Source organism: Nipponia nippon, unplaced genomic scaffold (genome assembly GCF_047370975.1).
Source record: "Nipponia nippon isolate SJK-2023a ecotype South Korea unplaced genomic scaffold, ASM4737097v1 scaffold_5, whole genome shotgun sequence".
Taxonomy (NCBI): Eukaryota; Metazoa; Chordata; class Aves; order Pelecaniformes; family Threskiornithidae; genus Nipponia; species Nipponia nippon.
Genome location: NW_028262369.1, coordinates 82,636,495 through 82,654,583, shown reverse-complemented (window position 1 = coordinate 82,654,583; position 18,089 = coordinate 82,636,495). Strand labels below are relative to the sequence as shown.

The following is an 18,089-nucleotide window of genomic DNA, read 5'->3' as shown; positions in this document are numbered from 1 at the left end:
GGCTGAGGGCTGCAGGATCCCCCCCATCCTTGCCTGCAGGGCAGGGGGGGTTCAGTCCCAGCTGCATTTGCCTGGCGGTTGTGGGGTGCAGGCTGTGCTTCTGCGAGGACGGGATGGGGACTCCCTGTGCCCCCCCATACACACACAGTCAGAGGCCAGGCCTGGCTGCAGCTGCACGAACGCGACACGAGAACTTTATTCACATCAAGATACAAAATTATATTTCTCTAGAAATTTCTCTTCTGCTCAAGTGACGAGGTGGGGGAGCACACAGAGGGGACCTGGGGCTGGGCCAGGCCCCCCTGCCCCCAGTGCTCCCCCCAACCGTGGGGGACCCCTGCCCATTCCTGCCCCCCACCCGGGCACAGGGAGGGAGCTGACACAGGACCGCCAGGTTGGGGTGCAGGAGAGCGGCTGGGGGGGGCCCACAGCCACCTCCCAGCAGCATCACCTGGTCCCCTCCTCCGCAGGGGACACGAGCCCCGTCCCTGCTGCGGTGGCAAGGGGTGCGATGGGGTTCCGTGCCCTGCACACAGAGGGGCTGAGCCCCGTGTCCCTGGGGAGAGGGGCAGGGGGGGCTGTGGGGGGCAGAAACAGAGCCAGCAGCACAGACAGCATTTTACAGGGAGAGCAGTCCCATGGGCAGGGCGAGGAGAGCGTGCGAAGCCAGGGGGGCATGGGGGAAGACGAGAGGGGAGGGCTCCTCGCCATCACTGCGGCAGCGCCTTCAGGATGGCGTTCACTTCCTCGGCCACAGCCGTCAGTGCGAACTCAAACTGGTCCTGGGGGAGCAGAGGAGGGGGTATGAGGGTCCCTGCCAGCCTGGCCCTAGGGGCTGTGTGTGCTCAGGGAGGGAGGGGATCCCCAGTTTGGGGGGGGGGTACCTTGGTCTGCACCATGCCAGGCCGCTGGTCTCGGATGTGCTCCAGCGTAGCAGCTATGTCTATCTCCTTCACCCCTGGGGCAGAGGGGGAGAAGGGTGCTAGGAGGGGGGTCCACGGGCCGAGCACAGGGCCCCACACCCTCCGGACAGGGCAGAAGTGGTGCTGCCCTACACCTACCTTTGGCCATTCGGTTCAGGACCATGTCGACGAGGATGTACGTCCCGGTCCTGCCTGCACCGTCACTGCAAGACACAGATGCTTGGACCAGGGGGATGGGCTCCAGGGACTGGTCCTGGCCAGCAGGTCCCAGCCTTGCAGCCACCCCCAGCCCCTACCCGCCCCCTCCCCGGCAGTACCTGCAGTGCACGATAATAGGGCAGGAGCGACCCCGGTAGCACTTGTTCACCTTCCTGCAAGGACAAGAGGGAGCAGGTCAGTGCCCTGCCATGGTGGGGACAAGGCTGCGCTAGGTGCCCCTCGCTGTGCCAAGGCGGGGGGGGGCAGCGGGCACCCCATGATGTGGCCCTGGGGGTCCGGCGCATGGTTCCTCCTGCCTCCCCAGCGATGCTGGGCACGGGATGGGGACCATGGGTGGAAAGGGGCCGGGGCAGGGAGAGGAGCCCGGCTCCTCGGGTGCCCAGCCCAGGGAGGGGAGCAGTGGCAGGACCCCCAGGGGAGCAGCTCTGGTCCGGTGGGGCGCGAAGCTGGGGGCCAGGCGCCGGCAGGGCTCCCGACATGCTCCATGCAGCAGGCACGGCTGCCAACGATCACTTTTGTGACTATGCAACTGGAGCCAGATTACTAGCTGCAAATCACAAAAATGACGCCGGCAGCTGCGAGAGAGAGACAGAGACAGACAGAGAGACAGAGAGAGCGTGAGCGGGGCAGAGAGGAGGGCGACGTGCTTGGGGGACCCCCCTAAACCCTACGTGGCCAGCCCCCGCCAGGAGCCCACCACCACCCGGGGCCCCCGAGACCCCAGCAGGCACTGCCTGCAAACCTCCCGGGAGCGGTCCCAGCCCCACAGCCCTCTCCCCGGGCCAGCTGGGGACCCACCGCTGGCTGTACGGCACAGGGAGCAATGGGTCACAGCTGTTCAAGGCTGGCTCTGGGGGTTTCTTCTTTGCACTCATGGCTGGGGAGGGTGCCAGGCGGTGCTGTCCCCTATGCCAGCTCTGGGCAAGAGCGCTTTCCCACCCTTCCCATGAAGGCTGGAGAGCCCTAGCAACCTCAGCTGGAGGTTTCTTGCCCACCAAGCTCTGCTGAGCCTCATTCCAAGCTGGCCAGAACCCGGTTCTTCTGCTTCTCCCCATGCATGGCAGCCCCCTGACCCCCCAGCCGGTCCATGCCACGGCCCTGACCCTCATCGCACTGGCAGCGATGTCCTCGCCTGTCAGTCCCCTGCGGTGTGGACCACCACCGGCTCCCTGGGGGCTGGCATGGCACCCGGTGGGCACTCACCTGCGGAAGTCAAGGAGGGGCCGGGTGGTGGCGGGGATGCCCTCGGCCGGCCAGCTGAGGAAGTGGAACTGCGTCAGGGTGCGGGTCTCCTGCGACTGCACGTTCTTCAGGTAGAAGCTGCGCACCAGGAAATCCTCGCACCAGATGTGCTCCGACACCAGGTTCACCTGCCCGAGAGAGGCAGCCGGTGGGCGTCAGCGCTGGGCAGGGGGGCTGCACGCAAGGGAACAGGGGCCGAAGGATGCTCCTAGCCCTGGGCTACCGGCCAGACTTGCCTCGTAGATGTGGTAGAGAGAGGAGCCTTCGTCAGGCCAGTAGCGGTCACACTGCTTGATGCTGTCCTCGGCCAGTGGGCTCAGCATGACGATGACAGTGCAGCCGTGCTCCCACACCATCTGCAGGCAAGGCATGGGAGTTGTCACCGCTGGGTGACAGCCTAGGCAGGAGGGTGGCTGAGCTGCTGTGACCCATTTGGTGGGCAGCACCCAGAGGGACCCCAATGGGCTGTCACAGCCGGGTGACGCTCACCTGCCAGAAGTCAGCGATAGTGTGGGACAGCGGCCCCTGCGTGGCGATGTACGCTGGCATCCGCGGGTCGTGCTCGATCTGGAGCAGGAAAGGGGGTGTCAGACTGCATGCTCTTCGGCCAGGGGTCGGTGACACCAGGAGGAGCAGGGGGGATACTCCAGGGGTGATGGGAAGGTTGGGGAGGGAGCCTCAGGTGCCGCGGCCAGGAGGGAAATGGACTTTAACCATGTCTGAGCAATGGGGCAGGCGCGTTGCTCCCATCCGTAGCCCACAGGGACACGAGCTCTGTCCAGCTCCGTCCCAGAGCGGGAGCCTTGCCTGGGCTGAGCACATCATGGAGCTGAGTGGCAGGGCACGAGCCCCCGGTGATCACTCACGATCGGACTGGCGTTGATGAAGTCGCTGCGGGATGGGTTGCTCTCGGCTTTCAGCTTGATCCGCACATGGTCATCTGGGGAAACGGAGGCCAGGGGATGTGGTGAGCGCCTCGGGGAACTGGGGGCAAACCCACGCTGCAGCCTGCTGTGGCCCCAAGCATCCCCGTGCCCCGCACCACCCTCCTGTTATGGCCCTGGGAGCCGGTCCCCGGGGCAGAGGAGCTGGGATGCTCACAGGGCACGTAGTCGGGGTTGCGGTTCTTCTTCAGGTTGGCTTCGCTCTGGGCAATGGAGCAGATGCTGGGCTCAGCCTGGTAGGCACAGAGAGCCTGCCACTCCTTGGCCAGCCGGTCCCGGTTGCGGAGGTGGTCCTCCATATAGGCCTGGGGCAGAGGGACGGGGGTCAGCCCGGCAGCCGGGGGTACACGATGGGGCTGGGGAGGAGGCTGCCACCCCACCAGGCTGGCTCACCAGGATCATGTGGCCAGTGGAGATGTCCATGTTGGACTGGACGGGCTCCTCGCACCAGGAGGGCGTGCTGCTGTGGGAGCTGGGGCTGGGCTGCGGGGCGTCGCTGAACTGGGACGAGACGCTGCTGACCCGCGAGGTCTCCGCCGGTGCCTCGGCACGGCCAAAGAGAGACTTGGCAGCCATGTGCTGGCGGCACAGCTCCTGGGGAACCCCAGCAAAAGCCCTGTTCCTTGGCCACAGCACTGCCGTAGGGCAGCCCCGTGCACCCTGAGTGATGCTGACGCAGCAATGCCGCATCCCTCAGGGTCCCGCATCCCGTGGGGTCTTACCTGGTACTCGAAGGTGGTGTCGGCAGCGCCCTCAGGCCCCAGGGAGGCCAGGCGCTCCTTCTCCCGCTGCTTGGCATGGCGCCGGAGGCAGAAGGCTGCAGCGGCCGCGATGGCGATGCCCGCCACGCAGGCCAGCGCGATGAAGGTCAGCAGCACCGAGTGGAAGCCGTCCCCGAAGCGGGATGGGCGTGAGTAGGCAGCAGCCTCATTTCGCTGGGGGCAGAGCCGAGCAAGGGTTAGCAGGGGAGGTATCTGCATGGGGCTGGGGGGGCAGACAGCCCATTCTGCACCACATTTGGGGTTGTTGGGGGCTAAAACAGAGCAAGGACACTCAGTGCTGTGCTGATTCTCCCAGCACCCTCAGCTGGGGCAGAACTGGTGTCACTGGGGTGCTGGGTGTCACTGGGGCGAGGCACGGTGCACCCACATGCGTGTTGCAAGGGGTGTTGCTCACACTGGTGTCCCTGGGGCTGCAGGAGGAGGCAGAGCCTGGCCAAGCCCAGGCAGCAGCGACCTGCTGCTCCCCTGCTCCCAGCACCCAAGGCTGCTCCCCGGGGCAGCCCCAGCCCAGGCTTCCCCTCCAGGGCAGGCAGTGGCCCTGTGGACCTTGGGTTCAATGGGCTCCTGCCCAGCTGGAGGTCAACGAGAGCTGGATTCAGCCTCAGGGGTTAATGGCAAAGGATGGGCCACTGCAGCGCTGGGTCCAGGGCAGCAATCACTGCTCCCAGGGGACTTCCCCAAATGGGGCTGGCTGTTCCCTGCGGCCACCGCTCCACGGCAGGACATGGGGGGTGGATGTGCCAGCACTGCCAGAGGGCTGGGGGACAGGTCCTCCCTATCGCTCTCCTCAGCTGGGACACAGAGCAACCCCTGCCACCTCGCAGGCAGTGCCTCCAGGGCTCCTGCCCTGTAGCGGGGGGGACAGCCCAATCCATGCCAGTCCCACGCTGGAATGGGGTGGCGCTGAGCCCTTGCTGTATGAGACCTTGTCCCGGAGCTGCTGGTGATCAGGATGCTGCCTGCCCCACCACAGCCAGGTCCTGGGGCAGCACAGGGATGCTGGGGCATTACCACCACCACCATGAAACACCCTGTGCCCAATGAGGCGCCAGAGCCCAGCATTACCTCACTGCCACGGCCTCCCATTGGCCACGAGCCTGATGAGGTTACCGAGGGAACACTGCATCATCACCACCTACGTTGTCATCATCATTGCCTGGGGATGCCCCCGCCCCAGGGGTCCCTGCTGCCACCTACCCCCCAGCCTCACCAGCTCCCCGGGACACCCAAGCAGGAGCAGCCCCACAGCCCCTGGAGGTGTCAGAAGGTCTGGAGGTGTCAGCAGGGCTGGGGGGACAGAAGGGACCTCTGTCCCAAGGCCTGCCCTGGCCCTGCTGTCCCCCTGCCTCTCTACATCCCTCCTTCCCCAAATCTTGCACCAGTCCCACTGGGTTCAGAGCCCGGGGCGGGAGGGTGAAGGAAAAGCACAAGCTGGTCTGGACCAGGGAGGTCTGTGCAGAAGAGGGCTCGCAAAGCTGCTTCAGCCTCCTCTGAGCTCCAGCTCCGTCATCTCTGCCATCTCTCCCAGCTCCTGCCACTTGCCACATCAAAAGGCATTGCCATAGCAACGCTCCACATGTTGCTGATGGAGACAGGTTGCCTCAGTGGCCAGGCCACCCCTTCTCCATGGCGTCCTCCTCCCAGGTCCCCCCTTCCTTCCTCCCTGCCGACAGCTACGGCCACAGGGCAGGAGGGTGGGAAACGGGGACCCTGGGTTGGGGATGTCCTGCGCTTCCCCTCCCCAGGCTGCAGATACGTGAGCCAGGCTCGGTCCCCCATCTCCAGCCCCGGCTCCCCCCCCTCCCAGGAGACTGTTCCTGGGGATCCCTGGAGGAGCACAGGGAGAGGGAGCCCCTCTCCAAGCAGATGGCTCCTGCTCCATCCCTGCCTTCAGCTGCTTTGCTGCTCCCTGGGGGCATGATGGCATTTTGCCTGCCTAGCTATGGTCTCTGGGGTGCTCTGGGCACAGCCCAGTGCTGGGATACCCAAGCCGCAGCCAGGATGGGGTGCACAGGCTGGAGGGAGGCAAGGGTGAGGATGAGTCCTGCGGGGTGCAGCCTGCAGCCCCCCAGTCTTGGATGGAGGGGGGAAAGCCTCCGGGAGACCCTCCCAAATTGCCTTCAAACCCTGCGGAGCTTTTGTTTTAGACAGAGCAGAGTGCCCTGGGAGCGCAGGTGGCCGGGCAGCATCTCGCTGCCAGGTGGAAGGGGGTCACTGGAGCGGTCCTGCTCCGGCCCATCCCAGACAACCTGAGTCTGTCTCCAACACAGCAGCCCGAACACTGCCCAGAGCCCTCTGCTCCCCAGCTGCCCCACAGACCCCTGGGGATGGCTTGCTCACGAGGACCCCTGCGCCCCAGGGCTGGGGCACAGCACACTTCTCAGCTCGTACCTGGCGGCAGCACCCCACTGCCCTGTCCCCGGCCGCCCCAGCCCCGAGGGCCGGGCACGCCTTGCTCCTACCTCTCCCACTCCTGTTTGCACGACCTTCAGGCCCAGCTCTGCCTCCAGCTCTGCCTTCACGTGCTCTGTGGATGGAGAAGAGATGGTTAGAGGGGTGCTTCCCTTCCACCCAAGAGACCACCTGCCCAGAGACAGAGCCAAGGGATATCCCTGACACCTGCCCACCCCACACCAGCTTCCCAGTTCAGCCAGTAGCACTGGGATGTATGGTGGGAGCCTCTTCTTCCTGGCCCCTGGGAAGGGGTCTCCCACAACTCAGGGAGGAAAGGGGGGCACGGCCAGGGGGAGCCCAGCCCAACTCACCAGCCTGGCTGGCCACGTCCGCCAGCGAGAGGTTCTGGGGGTTCTGCCGGATGCGGAAGGTGAGCGCGGGGCCCACGACGCTGCCGGGGACGGGGGGACACAGCGTGAGACTGGGGAGTGCAGACCCCATCCCCACCACAGCCTGGTTCCTCCTGGCCCCCCGGCTCGGGGCAGCCGTGCGTGGCCAGGGCTGCAACAGCAGCACCCCGCAGCCCAGCTCCCCTCACCTGATGTTGATGAAGCTGGCCGTGGAGAGGTGGAGGCGCTTGGCGAGCAGCTCCAGCAGCCGCACGCCGGCGGCCAGCCCCAGGGGCCTGCGGGGACAGCGGCAGGGTGAGGGGTGGGCAGTGGAGGCAAGGGGAGAGCCCATGCTCCCCGCAGCTGGGGAAAGGCGACAGGCAGGCGTGGGGAGTCCCACACGTGGAGCGAGGGCTGTCAGGGCGGGCAGGAGGTAAGGCAGAGCATGGGGATGTGTGGTGATGGAGGTGAGCTGACCCCCCCCTTGTGCATGAGTGTGCGTGGAGGCAGTTGTGCAAACATTTGGCTGAGCCTGTCCCAGCCTCCTGTCCTGCAGCAGCGAGCTCCAGCCTCGGCGTGGGCTGAGGGGAAGGCTTTGGGGTGGGATAAGGGCTGTGGGCGGAAGGGGATGGGGAGCTGACCCCACTGGAGACCCACACAGGCTCAGCCAAGCACACGGAGCTGCGACAGCTAGCCTGGGGGGATACAGCCCCTCCGCACACACCCCACCTCGCCCGATCCCCGGCTCTCACTTCTGGTCCGTGACGATGTAGCCGTACTCGTCCGGTGGCCGTGTGCCCCGCTGTGCCCCACCATCCTTCGCCTCTGTGTAGCTCTTCTTCTCCACTGCGATCGGCTTCCCAGGGCTGAGTGTGTCACCGCTATGCCCCCGCTGCGGCTCTGCCCGGGGGGCTGGCGAGGACGCTGCCCTGCCCCTCAGCCTGTCCCCTGGGGAGCTGGTGGCTGGGATTTTGGGGGGCGGGGCTGTGGAGGAAGGGGGCACTGGCTCCTCTCCGTGCTGCATATCCCCCTCAGACACCTGGAGGAGGGAAAGGGAGGAGCTGGGACCCCTGAGGAGAGCCCTGGGGGGGGCTGCCCCCTCCTACGCACACACACACCCCCCACCTGCGGCGTGGCACCTCCTCCAGCACCACCCTGCTGCAAACCCACCCGTTTCTTCTTCGCTGTAGGCACTTCAGGGCCAGCAACACCTGGGAAGGACAGAGATAGAGGTCCTGCGGCACCCACCCCGAGAGGCAACACCCCCTATCCCAAAACAGGGCGTGCTGGCACCCGCCGCTGCCAGTCTCTGCCTGCCCCATCCCTGCATCCCGCTCACCAGAGCTCTGGAGCAGCTGGAGAAGGGTGGAGAGGCTGCTTAGCTGCTGGGGGCTCAGCTCCGGCAGCCCCAGGCCGTAGCTGGCCAGGAGGGAGGCCAGTCTCTTCAGGGCAGCGTCTGCAAGAGGATGCAGCATCAGGTCGGACACCCTGCATCCACATGGGGACCACAGGCCAGGGACGCAGCAGAGTCTGAGCCACGAGGAATGTGGCTGCGGGGACAGGATGGGGATGAGGGCTCGGTGCCTGGCTGGGGGACACGGTACCTGTCTGTGCAGGGGGTAGCTGGGCAGCCAGGGGCACTGGCTGCTCCCTCTCCTCCATATCCCTGTAGTCACTGGGGAGCCGTAAGCTGTGCTGGAGCCTGGTGCCAGCAGGGCCCGGGCGGCCGGCTTTCTCTCTGGGCAGGGAGAGCATGCCCAAGTCCTGGAAGAGATGCCCCCCATCCGTTCCTGGCTGCCCGCCATAGGAGGGCACAGGGCCAGCCCCAAAAAGGGCCTGGGCAGGGACCCGGCCCAGCAGCGAGGAGGTCTCAGGGCTCTGCCTGGCTGAGCTGCCGGGGAGCTGGTGAGCACCGTCCTGGTAGCCGAACTGCAACCAAAACACAGAACCACCATGGTCAAACGCCACAGGGCCCCTGCCGCCCCATGGCAGGGCACCCCCAAGCCTGGGTTACCCCAGCACCAGCAGAAGGAGGGTGCTGGGAGTGCCGCAGCCCCCTGCCCATCCCTACCTTTCCACCCGGGAGAGGGGGGGCTCCCCCCCATCTCTTACCTTGTGGTAGGAGTAGGGGTTGAGCAGAGCCTCCTCGTAGCCCAGCTGGGGAGGGGGAGACAGCAGGAGGTGCTCCAGGTACCGCTGCAGCAGCGGGGAGGGCAGCAGCGGCGGGGGCTGCCCCAGATGCTGAGCAGCCGGCAGGCCGGGGTCCACGGGGAGCGGGGCTCGCCGGGGGGAGCCACGGAGGGGCAGGAACCTCGGAGGCAAACACCGCTGGGGTGACTCACCTGGGTACTGGGGAGACCCCCTCCCCAAAACCCCATTTGGGGGGTGAAGCCCTCGCTGCCCTGCCAGGCTCTGCTCGCAGGCTGGCAGCTGGCACTGCCCTACCTGTCCCTGGCCGCCGGCTCCAGCGAGGGCGGCGGGCGGAGGCGGGGGATGCGCTCCATCTCCTGCGAGATCACATACTGGGTGATGCCGTCCTGCCACGAGAGCCCTGCCACGGGAAGGGGCTGTGAGACACAGAGCAGGCCTGGGGACCACGGGGAGAGCGCATGGGAGGCCACCCTGGTGTCCTGACCGTGCCCCATGGCTTCAGTTTGGCCCCAGTCCTCCTAGAGTCAGCTGGACCTCTGCTCAGCTCACCCAGGCCCCCGGGGCCAGCAGGACCCCAGACAGCCCTAGTGGCACTCGGCAATGCTGCCCGGCACCCCCGCCCCACGCTCCCCCCTTCACCTTGTGCCATGAGATGCCGCAAGACATCCTGCAGGCGCTGGAGCACGGGAGAGGTGACCTGGAAGTAGGGTCTGTCCTGCACGGAGCCCACCTGGCACTGCCCAAACAGCCCATCTGCAAGAGAGGGGAGGCGGGGGGGTGGAGGGATGAACGCCCCACGGTGAGGAGGGTCTCTGGGCACAGCCCCAACTTTCTCCTGCTGTGCCCCCCCCCGCTGCACCCCAAGTTCCCCTGCAAGGCAGCCATGCGCCCTCCACACCCCCGTGGGAAGGAAGAAGGGATCCCCGCACCCCCTCTAGCCACTTACCCTGCACGCACACCTCCTGGGGGGAGCACAGCCTCCGGTCAAACAGGCAGCCTGGGACAGACAGACAGACAGGCCAGTCAGCACAGCCTCCAAGGGGGGGGCTCCAACGGGGTTTGCTCATCACCAGCTGCTCGGGGCCCCCCACTCTCCAGGAAAGTGCCACGGGGGTGCAATGTGGTGATGGGGGGGGCACAGGCTGGTAGCCCAGGGCAGGGCCTCGGTGCCAGCCTCCCCCCGTCCAAAGCCAAGATGGGGGCTGTGCGCAGAGCCTGCCCCTGCCTCTGGGGAGCGGGGGGAGCCCTGGAGTTTTTTTGGGGTGCCGGCAGTTAGGAAGGGAAGGCCGAGGGGGCACGGACCTGCAAGACCCCATCTGTTGCCCTCCTCCATGTGGCAGGGACGCAGCCCGGTGACACCAGAGACCCCCTCTCCCCGCGCGGGGACCCCAAAGCACGCATGCAGCGGGGGGGGAGGGGGTGTCTCTCCACCCCCTTCGGGGGGCAGCACTTGGTCAGGGGGCGGCTTCCCCCTTCCTCTCCCCCCCTCCCGCCTCGGTCCAAGCCCGTCAGCAGCGAGACGGCAGCAGGCGATGACTCAGCCCCGGATGGCGAGGAAGGAACGAGAAAACAACCGGGGGGAGGGGAGGGAGGGGCCCGCCGAGCCCGCCGCGGGGGGAAGGGGGTCCCCGAAACGCGGGCACCCGCGGGTCGGCTCCCCCCGCGGCGGGGTCAAGGCGGGTGCGGGGCGCAGGGCGCCGCTGCCGAGGGGCGACCCCGGGGGGCGGCGGGAGCGGGGGGCCGGGCCGGGCCGGCGGGGCCGGGCGGGCGCTGTCCGCGGTGCTGAAGCGGCGCAGCCGCCTCCCGCCGGGACGCCCCGCTCCGCCGGGAGGGGCGGCGGTACCGGCCCCGGGAGGCTCCCCCGGGCGGGACGGGGCTGGGGCTCGGCCGCAGCCGCTCCGGCACCGTCCCCGCCTGCTCCCGGGAGGCGGCGGGGTTCCCCGCGCTGCGGCCGGACCCGTCCCGGCGCTGCCGGGCCCGCCGGAGGACGAGGGACGCAGCAGCCCCGGGCGCCCGGTAGTGAGTCAGCGGCCGCCGGGGCCGTGCCGTGCGGGGGGGGGGGCTGCAGCCCTGCTACCGGCAGCGGCACCCCGGGAGCCCCGGGCGGGGGCCGCGCGGACCGAGCTGGAGGAGAGCGGGTGCACCGGCCCGCCCCCGCGTCCCGGGCCCGGCCGCGCTTACCGGCGGGGGGCGGCTAAAGGGCGCCGGGGTCCCGGAGGGAGCCGCCGCTCAGGGCCGCTGCCCCGGGCTCCCCATCCCCGCGGCAGCCCCGGGCACCGGCTTTGCCCCGGGCAGGGTCTCTGAGCGAGCACCGCTCTGCTCCCGGTCCCATCCCACCGGCCCCGGGGGCGGCAGCAACTCTCCGACCGGCGGGGTGCCCCGGGGCCAGCCCCAGGAGAGAGGCGCTCCCGCTGCCGCACCCGCCGTGCCGGTACCGGTGCCGGGCTACCCTTTCCCGCTCTCCGCCGGGGGCCAGGCCTGCCGCTGCCCGCCGTGACAGCATCCACGCCAGCGGTGACAGCACCGGGCGCGGAGCCCCCCGCCCCGCCCCGGGCGCCGCCCTGCCCGGGGCCCCGGTCTCACCGTGCGCGGCAGTAGCGGAGGCGCCGCCGTCCCGCAGCAGCCCGCGGCCGGCCAGGAGGAGGAGGCAGAGGAGCGCCCGGAGCAGCCGCCGCCCCATGCTCCGCTCACGGCCGCAGCATGGCGCACCCGCCGGCCGCGCCCCCGCCGCCGCCGCCAACCCGCGCCCCGCCGCGCCGCGCGCCCCGCCCGCCGCCGGTGGCGCCACGCCCCCTCGCGCTGCAGCCAATCAGAGACGCGGACTCCGTTCCCCTCGCCTCAGGTTCACGCCCTCCTGTTGTCGAACCAGGCCAATGACTCCGCGGCCCGGGGGGAAACGGCCGTGCACCGCGCCAATCGCGGCCTCCCTGGAGGCGAGCCACGCCCCCCCGGGGGCGTGCCACCGCCCCACCCGCCCCTTCCCAGCCCCGCGGCCCCACTGGCTCCCGCCCGGGCCACGCCCCTGCGCAGAGGCCAATGAGCGGCGAGCGCCGGGCCACACCCTCACACCCCCGCCCCGCGGCACCGCCCCGGGGAGGGCGGGAGGGGAGCGGGCGGCCCCGGCACCCCCCTGCCCCGGGAGCAGGGGCAGCTCGGGCCGGCAGGACCCGGCAGGACCCGGCAGCGCGGCCCTGGCCCCTGCAGGGCAGGCACAGCCCCCCCGGCGGCCCTGGGGACCCGGGCCCCTCACCCCCACCCCCCGCGCTCATGGACCACTCGCCGGCGAGACAAGAGATGCTTTAATGGCCCCGGGGCTGAACCCGCAGCCGCTCCCGCCCCGCCGCACTCAGTCGACCACCAGGCTGCTGCTGACCGCCGGCAGGAGCTCGAAGAAGCCCTGGAAGGAGACAGGCCATCAGGGTGGGCCGGGCAGGGCAGCGCAGGGCGGGGGAGGGGACAGGCGGCGGCTCCCTGTCGGGTTACGCGCGCGGCGTCATAGCAGGCAGCTACTGGCAGAGAGCAGGACCGCGTTGCCATAGCAACCCATCACTGACTCAAGGCTAGCGCTGGTTGCCATAGGAACCATTTGGGGATGGCAGTCGCCAGGGAAGGCTGGGATGCGAGGGGGCACCTCCGGAAGCAGCCGGCACTGGCGCTGCCCCAGAGGGTACCCACCGCCCCAAGGCAGGGGCTGTACGGGGACGTGGGGATGCAGGGAGGTAGAGCAGTGGGGAGGGGGTTTTGGCGCAGGCCGGGGGACACGGGGCTCACCTTGAAGAGGGTGATGCTCTGGAGCACCCCCGAGGTGCAGCACATCTCCCGGATGGAGTGCATGGCCAGCTGCGGGCAGCCGATGTCCAGCACGCGCAGCCCCAGGCGGGAGGCCAGAATGGGGCCGATGGTGGTGCCGCAGGGCGTGTCGTTGCGCACCATGAACTCCTGCATGGGGACATGGCCTCAGCGGCTCCTCACGCCACCCCATGGCCTCCCACATAGGCCCCCGGGCCCGAAGGGAGGCAACCTGGGATGGGGAAGCAGCACCGTCCCCCAGCCAGGGTGCAAAATGCCCCAGAGACAGGATGTGCTCAGGCCAGGCCCTCCCCTCCTGTTCCCGAGCCTGCTCCCCGCGGCAGCCCCGGAGCTGGAGCCCCTGAGCAGCACACAGCACAGACCCCAGCGGGGACAGGCACGGTAACTGCAGGGTGGGGGGCTGGCACCCTCTCCTGAAGGCACGGGCAGGGCCGCGGCACAAGCTGGTAACGTTCAGAGAGGGCTCACCCAGCCCCGCTCACCTGCAGAGGGACACCCACACGGGCGGCGATGTCCCGGATGACGGCTTCGGTGACAGCCGTGGAGGCGTAGCGCTGGTTGCTGTTCACTTTGATGACGGGGCCCTGCACAAGGGAAGGCACCGCGGGCCCGCAATTGGCACCGGCGATAGTCAGTGGCTCTGGAAACACCCGTGCCCAGGCAATGCCGTCCCGCCCCAACCCACCAGGTCATTCTCCCCTCCCTGGGTGATCCGTGGGGATGAGGACAGCCCTGCCATGGGGACAGCCCCGGCTCAGAGCCAGGAAGGGCTCCAGGGCCAAGGCTGTGGTCCCAAGTCATGAACACCAGACGTGTGGCATGGCCAAACCGTGCTGCGCGACAAACGTCTCCCATGTGAGTGCTGTTGAGGTGCATCCCGGGACTGTGCCCCAGGGAGCAGCTGGGGGTTTCACAGGGCTGCAGGACAGATGGACAGCGCCCGTCCCAGCCCAAAGCAGAGGGCTGCCCTCACCTTGTGGAAGGCCGGACGATGATTCTCCTCATGCTTGTCCCTGCAAAAGAGAAGCGGGAGTTTCATGCTACAGCCCTCCCTCTCTGCCGCAACAAGGACTGTCCTGTCTGTACTCCTTGGGGAATGACAGGGATCCGTCCCCGCAGCTGGCAGGGCAGGCTGCCCTGGCCTGCAGCACTGCTCAGACTACTCACACATAGTTAGGGTGCACAGCATGGGCCATATCAGCACTGATCATGTAGGACTTGGCCACAGCCTCCTCGAAGGCTGTCAGGTTTTGCGGCGATGCCGAGATCCGGCGCAGCACCAGCTCCGTCAGCAAGGACTCTGCGCCCTGTGCACTCTCTGACCCTACCTGCCAAGGACCACCATCAGCACCACCCACGCGGCACAGCCCCCCGGCACCCCAGGGGCCGGCTGAGTGACAGGGGGCTCCGCAAAGCCAGCAGAGCAGCTTCCAACCACGCCGGTGTTTCCCAACCCCTGCCTGGGCCATGCTCCATGGGGGGGTAAGCAAACCCCCGCCTTGCCCCGCTGGGGCCTGGGATCTCTCTCCTGCTAGGCACAGCTGGGGCAGAACAAAGAAGATAAAGCCCCTCCCTGTGCCAGCCACCCCACGGCTGTGCCCCTCGCTCACCTCCTCGTTGTCATAGAGCGCGATGAGACGCACGTTGGGCTCCTGGGAGAGGGAGGAGGGCGCCGCGCATGAGTCAATCAAGGCCTGCGGGGTTAGAGGAGAAAGGACACCAGCTTGAGCGCCACCCCACCTGGGAAAGCTCAGCACTGAGCCGGCAGGAACTTTCCCAGGAGAGCCCGAAGCACCAAGGAAAGGAGCTGTGGGCACACGCATTGCCCAGCGAGAGCAGGAGTCACCCCTGGGAGCTGCTGGGAACCCCACGCACCCAGCAAAAGGGGCAGCCCCCATCCAACCCCAGATCCTCCAACAAACCAGACCCACCCCACAGGAACACGCCTCCCTGCAGAGCCTGGGGCCAGCCCGCGGCCCCGCTAAGCTGAGCCAGGGTGCACAGGGGCCACGCTGCGGCCTCCAGGCTCCTCTTCCCCTCCTGCTCACCTGCAGGGCGCAGTAGCAGCTGTGCAGGTTGTCCAGGCGTGGGGAGAAGATGAACTCATCGAAGGCACCACCCAGCGTCTGCAAGCAGAGAACCAGGAGGAGCAGGGCACAGGCTCTGGGTCACCAAAAAGTACCTGCTACTGGGTCCCCATTCCAGTCCCCTCAACCCTGCCTCCTCTCATTCTGCTCCACCTCAGGCAGAGGAAGCGTGCCGGGTAAAACCTGTGCAGTGCCAGCCTGCGGGCTGTGTGCAGCTAGAGGGAGGCTCCCGCCTTACTCACCGCTGGCTGCGTATCCGCCAGGCATAGTTCCAGCTCCACAATCTGCTCTGGTTTCACCCCCAGCTGGGGGCAGAGCAGGGAAAGCAGGACAGGGCTGTGCCGCTCTGCCTGGGAAGAAAGCAGAGCTGCGGGCAGGGCAGGCAGCGGATGGCAGGGGAAAATCCCTGTTCCCCCGGCAAAGCTGTCCCACACCCCACTCAAGTTGGCACGGTCCTCCCTCCTACTAACACATCCCGCGTTCAAGCCCCCACCTCACACAAGACAGCAGGGCCATTCACAGGGCGCAGCGAGGGGCTCTCTGCCCCCTGTGCAATCCCCGCTCCCTACCCTGCCTCCCCAGGGAGACTGCAAGAGCTTTACGGGGGCTGCACGCCCTTCTATACGATGGCTGCAGACCAGGGTGGGAACAGAGAGATGGCTGAGCAGATGTGTTGTGCACACAGCTCCGGGGCAGAGCGGAAGGTTACCAGCAGTCCATGGGGAGAAGGGGAAGGGGAACCTGCTGGCAGGTCCCTGAGGACTGGAAATCACAGGTGACAAGTGTGAGGTCCTAGCAAGCACTCCTGCTAGTCCTTGGCACCTGGCTCACCTGGGCTACGGCATCGCAAGGGGTAGCCTCCATGAGCACCTCCTTTTCCAGCTCCTCCTGCACAGCAGTGGCCAGAATGGGAACCCTGTGGGGAGACGGTGCCATTAGCTCCCAGGGCTTTGCTCACCTCTCCTGCTTGGGTCACACACAACCAGCTCTTCCTTGCGTGCCTGCCTTGCTCCTCCAGGGAGCAATTGCCATGCTGAACGGAGAAAGGACACACAACATTTCAAGCACAGATCTATTGTGCCACCTCAGGACACCCCAGTGTCCTTTCCCAAGTCCCAGGCTTGGAAGCATCCCCTGGGAGGACTCTATGGGGCTAAGAAAAGCCATTGCAGACCTCCCCACTGCGATGAGTGGCTGCCAAAGGGAGAGAGCTGAGGCTGGGCCCCGCTCCAGCTGGGTCCCAGCCCTCCTGAGGGCTGGCCAGGGGTCAGGGCCGAGCCAGGCCTTACAGGTGGTGCTCGGTGTTGGGCCCGAAGTTCTCATTGATGCTACGCTGCAGATGGATGGCCAGGTGGGGAATGCGGAGGACGGGCCGTTCCACACGTACCAGGCGCTGCTCCAGGCGCCCCGTGGCCGGGTCCTGAAAAACAAGGAGGACCGCTGGAGCCAGGCCTACAGGGCTGAGAGGTTGCAGTAGGTCCCCGCTCTGGGTGGGAGTCACGGATCCAGAGCCAGGGGCACACAGCTAGCCCACCATGCCGGTCCCGAATCAGGCTCACCTTTATGATCACCCTCCCAGCCACGGTGAGGTCACGGTCGAACCAGGTGTTCCAGATGCCCCCTCCGTAGGTCTCCACGCCGACCTGCACCATGCCCACCTGCCCCCGCTTCGAGCGCCGCTTCACCTGGGCGAGAGCAGAGGTGTCACTGCCGGCACCGCAAAGCCCCAGGGACCGGGCAACTGGCGGGGACCGGGCAGAGCACGCCCAGAGTCTCATGGCTGATCCTGTCAGCGCAGGCTGCTGCGAGGCACTCTGTGCGACAGGGGCCACAGAGGTGATAACACAGCGATGCAGGGGGTCAGCACAGATTTGGGGGGCAGATTTGGGAGGTGTAGGGACCCAGCAACGGTGCTGTGGGGCACGGGGGGAGTCGGGGCAGTTTTTGCTTGTGGAGTGAAACTGGAGGGTGGCGGGCTGGCCTTACCCGCAGGCAGGGGCTGTCGGTGTGGGCCCCCAGCAGGCTGAACCCATTCCCGGGCTGGAACTGGCCGCCGACGGCGAAGGCGATGAGGGTAGAGTAGTTCCTGGTGACGAAGTACTGGGGGCAGAGGGGCCGGGGTGAGGGAGGAGGGCGGAGGGCCGCCCCCCCCCGCCGCCCCGCCGCCGGCCGGGCCCACCTTCTGCGCCGGCCGCACCTCCCAGTGCTCCGTCTCCTTCAGCTCCTGGAAGCCGGCCTGCAGCAGCCGGCTGCGGCACTCGGCCACCACTGCGGGGGGAAGAGAAGAGCCGTCGGGGGGCCGCGCCGAGGGGAGGGGAAGGGGAAGACGCGGGGGCCGGGCCGGGCGGGCCCGGCGGCTCCTCACCGTGGTAGGGCGACGGGCTCCGGTTCACGAACTTCACCAGCTCCTGCGCCGCCGCCTGCGCGGCCTGCTTCGAGCCCTGCGCCGCCGCCTGCGGGCACCGCCGTCAGCGGACAGCGCCCACACCGCCCCCGCCCCGGGCCGGGACCCGCCGTGGGGCCGGGGACCCCCCAGCCCCGGGCAGGGCCCGACCCCCGCCCCGCGCCCGCCCGGTACCTGCATGGCCGCCGCCGCCGCCCGCCCCGCCCCGCCCCGCCCCGCCCCGCGCGCCCCCTGCTGGCGCGGAGGAACGCGCCCGGCAGCGCCACCCCACAATCCACAGCCCGCGTCCTGCACCCCGCACCCCGCAATCCACACCCCGCAATCCGCACCCCGCAATCCGCCCCCCAAACCCTGCACCCCCCACCCTGCACCTCACAATCCACACCCCGCACCTCGCGTCCTGCACCCCGCCATGCATACCCTGCCATCCACACCCCAAACCTTCACCCCTCACCCTGCACCCCACAATCCACACCCCGCACCTCGCATCCTGCACCCCGCAATCCACACCCCGCAATCTGCACCCCGCACCCTGCACCTCACAATCCACACCCTGCACCTTGCGTCCTGCACCCCACAATCTACACCCCGCAATCCGCACCCCAAACCCTGCACCCCGCGTCCTGCACCCCGCAGTCCACACCCTGCAATCTGCACCCCAAACCCTGCACCCTGCAATCCACACCCTGCACCTCGCATCCTGCACTCCGCAATCCACACCCTGCAATCCACACCCCAAAACTG

The 18,089-nt window shown here is 68.1% G+C and overlaps 2 protein-coding genes across 3 annotated transcripts; both read right to left on the bottom strand.

The window, feature by feature from the left end:
• Positions 1 to 166: 166 nt before the first annotated feature.
• Positions 167 to 11,792, bottom strand: PTPRN (protein tyrosine phosphatase receptor type N). 2 transcript variants are annotated; one of them, XM_087732408.1, is made up of 23 exons: positions 11,628 to 11,792; positions 9,991 to 10,041; positions 9,684 to 9,797; positions 9,339 to 9,444; positions 9,006 to 9,204; positions 8,498 to 8,822; positions 8,233 to 8,349; positions 8,019 to 8,104; positions 7,646 to 7,932; positions 7,103 to 7,189; positions 6,876 to 6,955; positions 6,573 to 6,637; positions 4,051 to 4,263; positions 3,722 to 3,922; positions 3,486 to 3,633; positions 3,251 to 3,324; positions 2,874 to 2,951; positions 2,621 to 2,740; positions 2,346 to 2,512; positions 1,241 to 1,294; positions 1,062 to 1,126; positions 885 to 958; positions 167 to 782 (listed from the first exon to the last, which is right to left on the bottom strand). In XM_087732408.1, the coding sequence occupies exons 1-23, from the start codon at positions 11,722 to 11,724 to the stop codon at positions 711 to 713; spliced, it is 2,880 nt and encodes a 959-aa protein (XP_087588534.1). In that variant the 5' UTR covers positions 11,725 to 11,792; the 3' UTR covers positions 167 to 710. The 2 variants fall into 2 exon arrangements, with proteins under 2 accessions (XP_087588534.1, XP_087588532.1); XM_087732406.1 differs by having other exon boundaries at positions 8,064 to 8,104; positions 11,628 to 11,784.
• A 536-nt stretch (positions 11,793 to 12,328) lies between these two features.
• Positions 12,329 to 17,546, bottom strand: DNPEP (aspartyl aminopeptidase). The gene is made up of 15 exons (XM_087732245.1): positions 17,520 to 17,546; positions 17,307 to 17,394; positions 17,121 to 17,209; positions 16,928 to 17,041; positions 16,501 to 16,626; positions 16,231 to 16,361; positions 15,773 to 15,857; positions 15,184 to 15,291; positions 14,903 to 14,980; positions 14,465 to 14,548; positions 14,022 to 14,182; positions 13,828 to 13,867; positions 13,337 to 13,438; positions 12,816 to 12,983; positions 12,329 to 12,441 (listed from the first exon to the last, which is right to left on the bottom strand). The coding sequence occupies exons 1-15, from the start codon at positions 17,523 to 17,525 to the stop codon at positions 12,391 to 12,393; spliced, it is 1,431 nt and encodes a 476-aa protein (XP_087588371.1). The 5' UTR covers positions 17,526 to 17,546; the 3' UTR covers positions 12,329 to 12,390.
• Between the last annotated feature and the right edge of the window lie 543 nt (positions 17,547 to 18,089).

What these genes read in the sequence shown, in the direction of transcription:
- PTPRN (XM_087732408.1), bottom strand. Translation starts at nt 11,724, where the DNA reads ATGGGGCGGCGGCTGCTCCGGGCGCTCCTCTGCCTCCTCCTCCTGGCC. An exon ending in GAGGAGGTGCCACGCCGCAG is followed by an intron (nt 7,933 to 8,018) that starts GTGGGGGGTGTG and finishes TCCCTCCTCCAG; the next exon opens with GTGTCTGAGGGGGATATGCA. An exon ending in CTGGCATGGTGCAGACCAAG is followed by an intron (nt 783 to 884) that starts GTACCCCCCCCC and finishes CTGCTCCCCCAG; the next exon opens with GACCAGTTTGAGTTCGCACT.
- DNPEP (XM_087732245.1), bottom strand. An exon ending in CCGACAGCCCCTGCCTGCGG is followed by an intron (nt 16,627 to 16,927) that starts GTAAGGCCAGCC and finishes GCTCTCGCCCAG; the next exon opens with GTGAAGCGGCGCTCGAAGCG. An exon ending in CCCAACACCGAGCACCACCT is followed by an intron (nt 15,858 to 16,230) that starts GTAAGGCCTGGC and finishes GTCTCCCCACAG; the next exon opens with GGTTCCCATTCTGGCCACTG.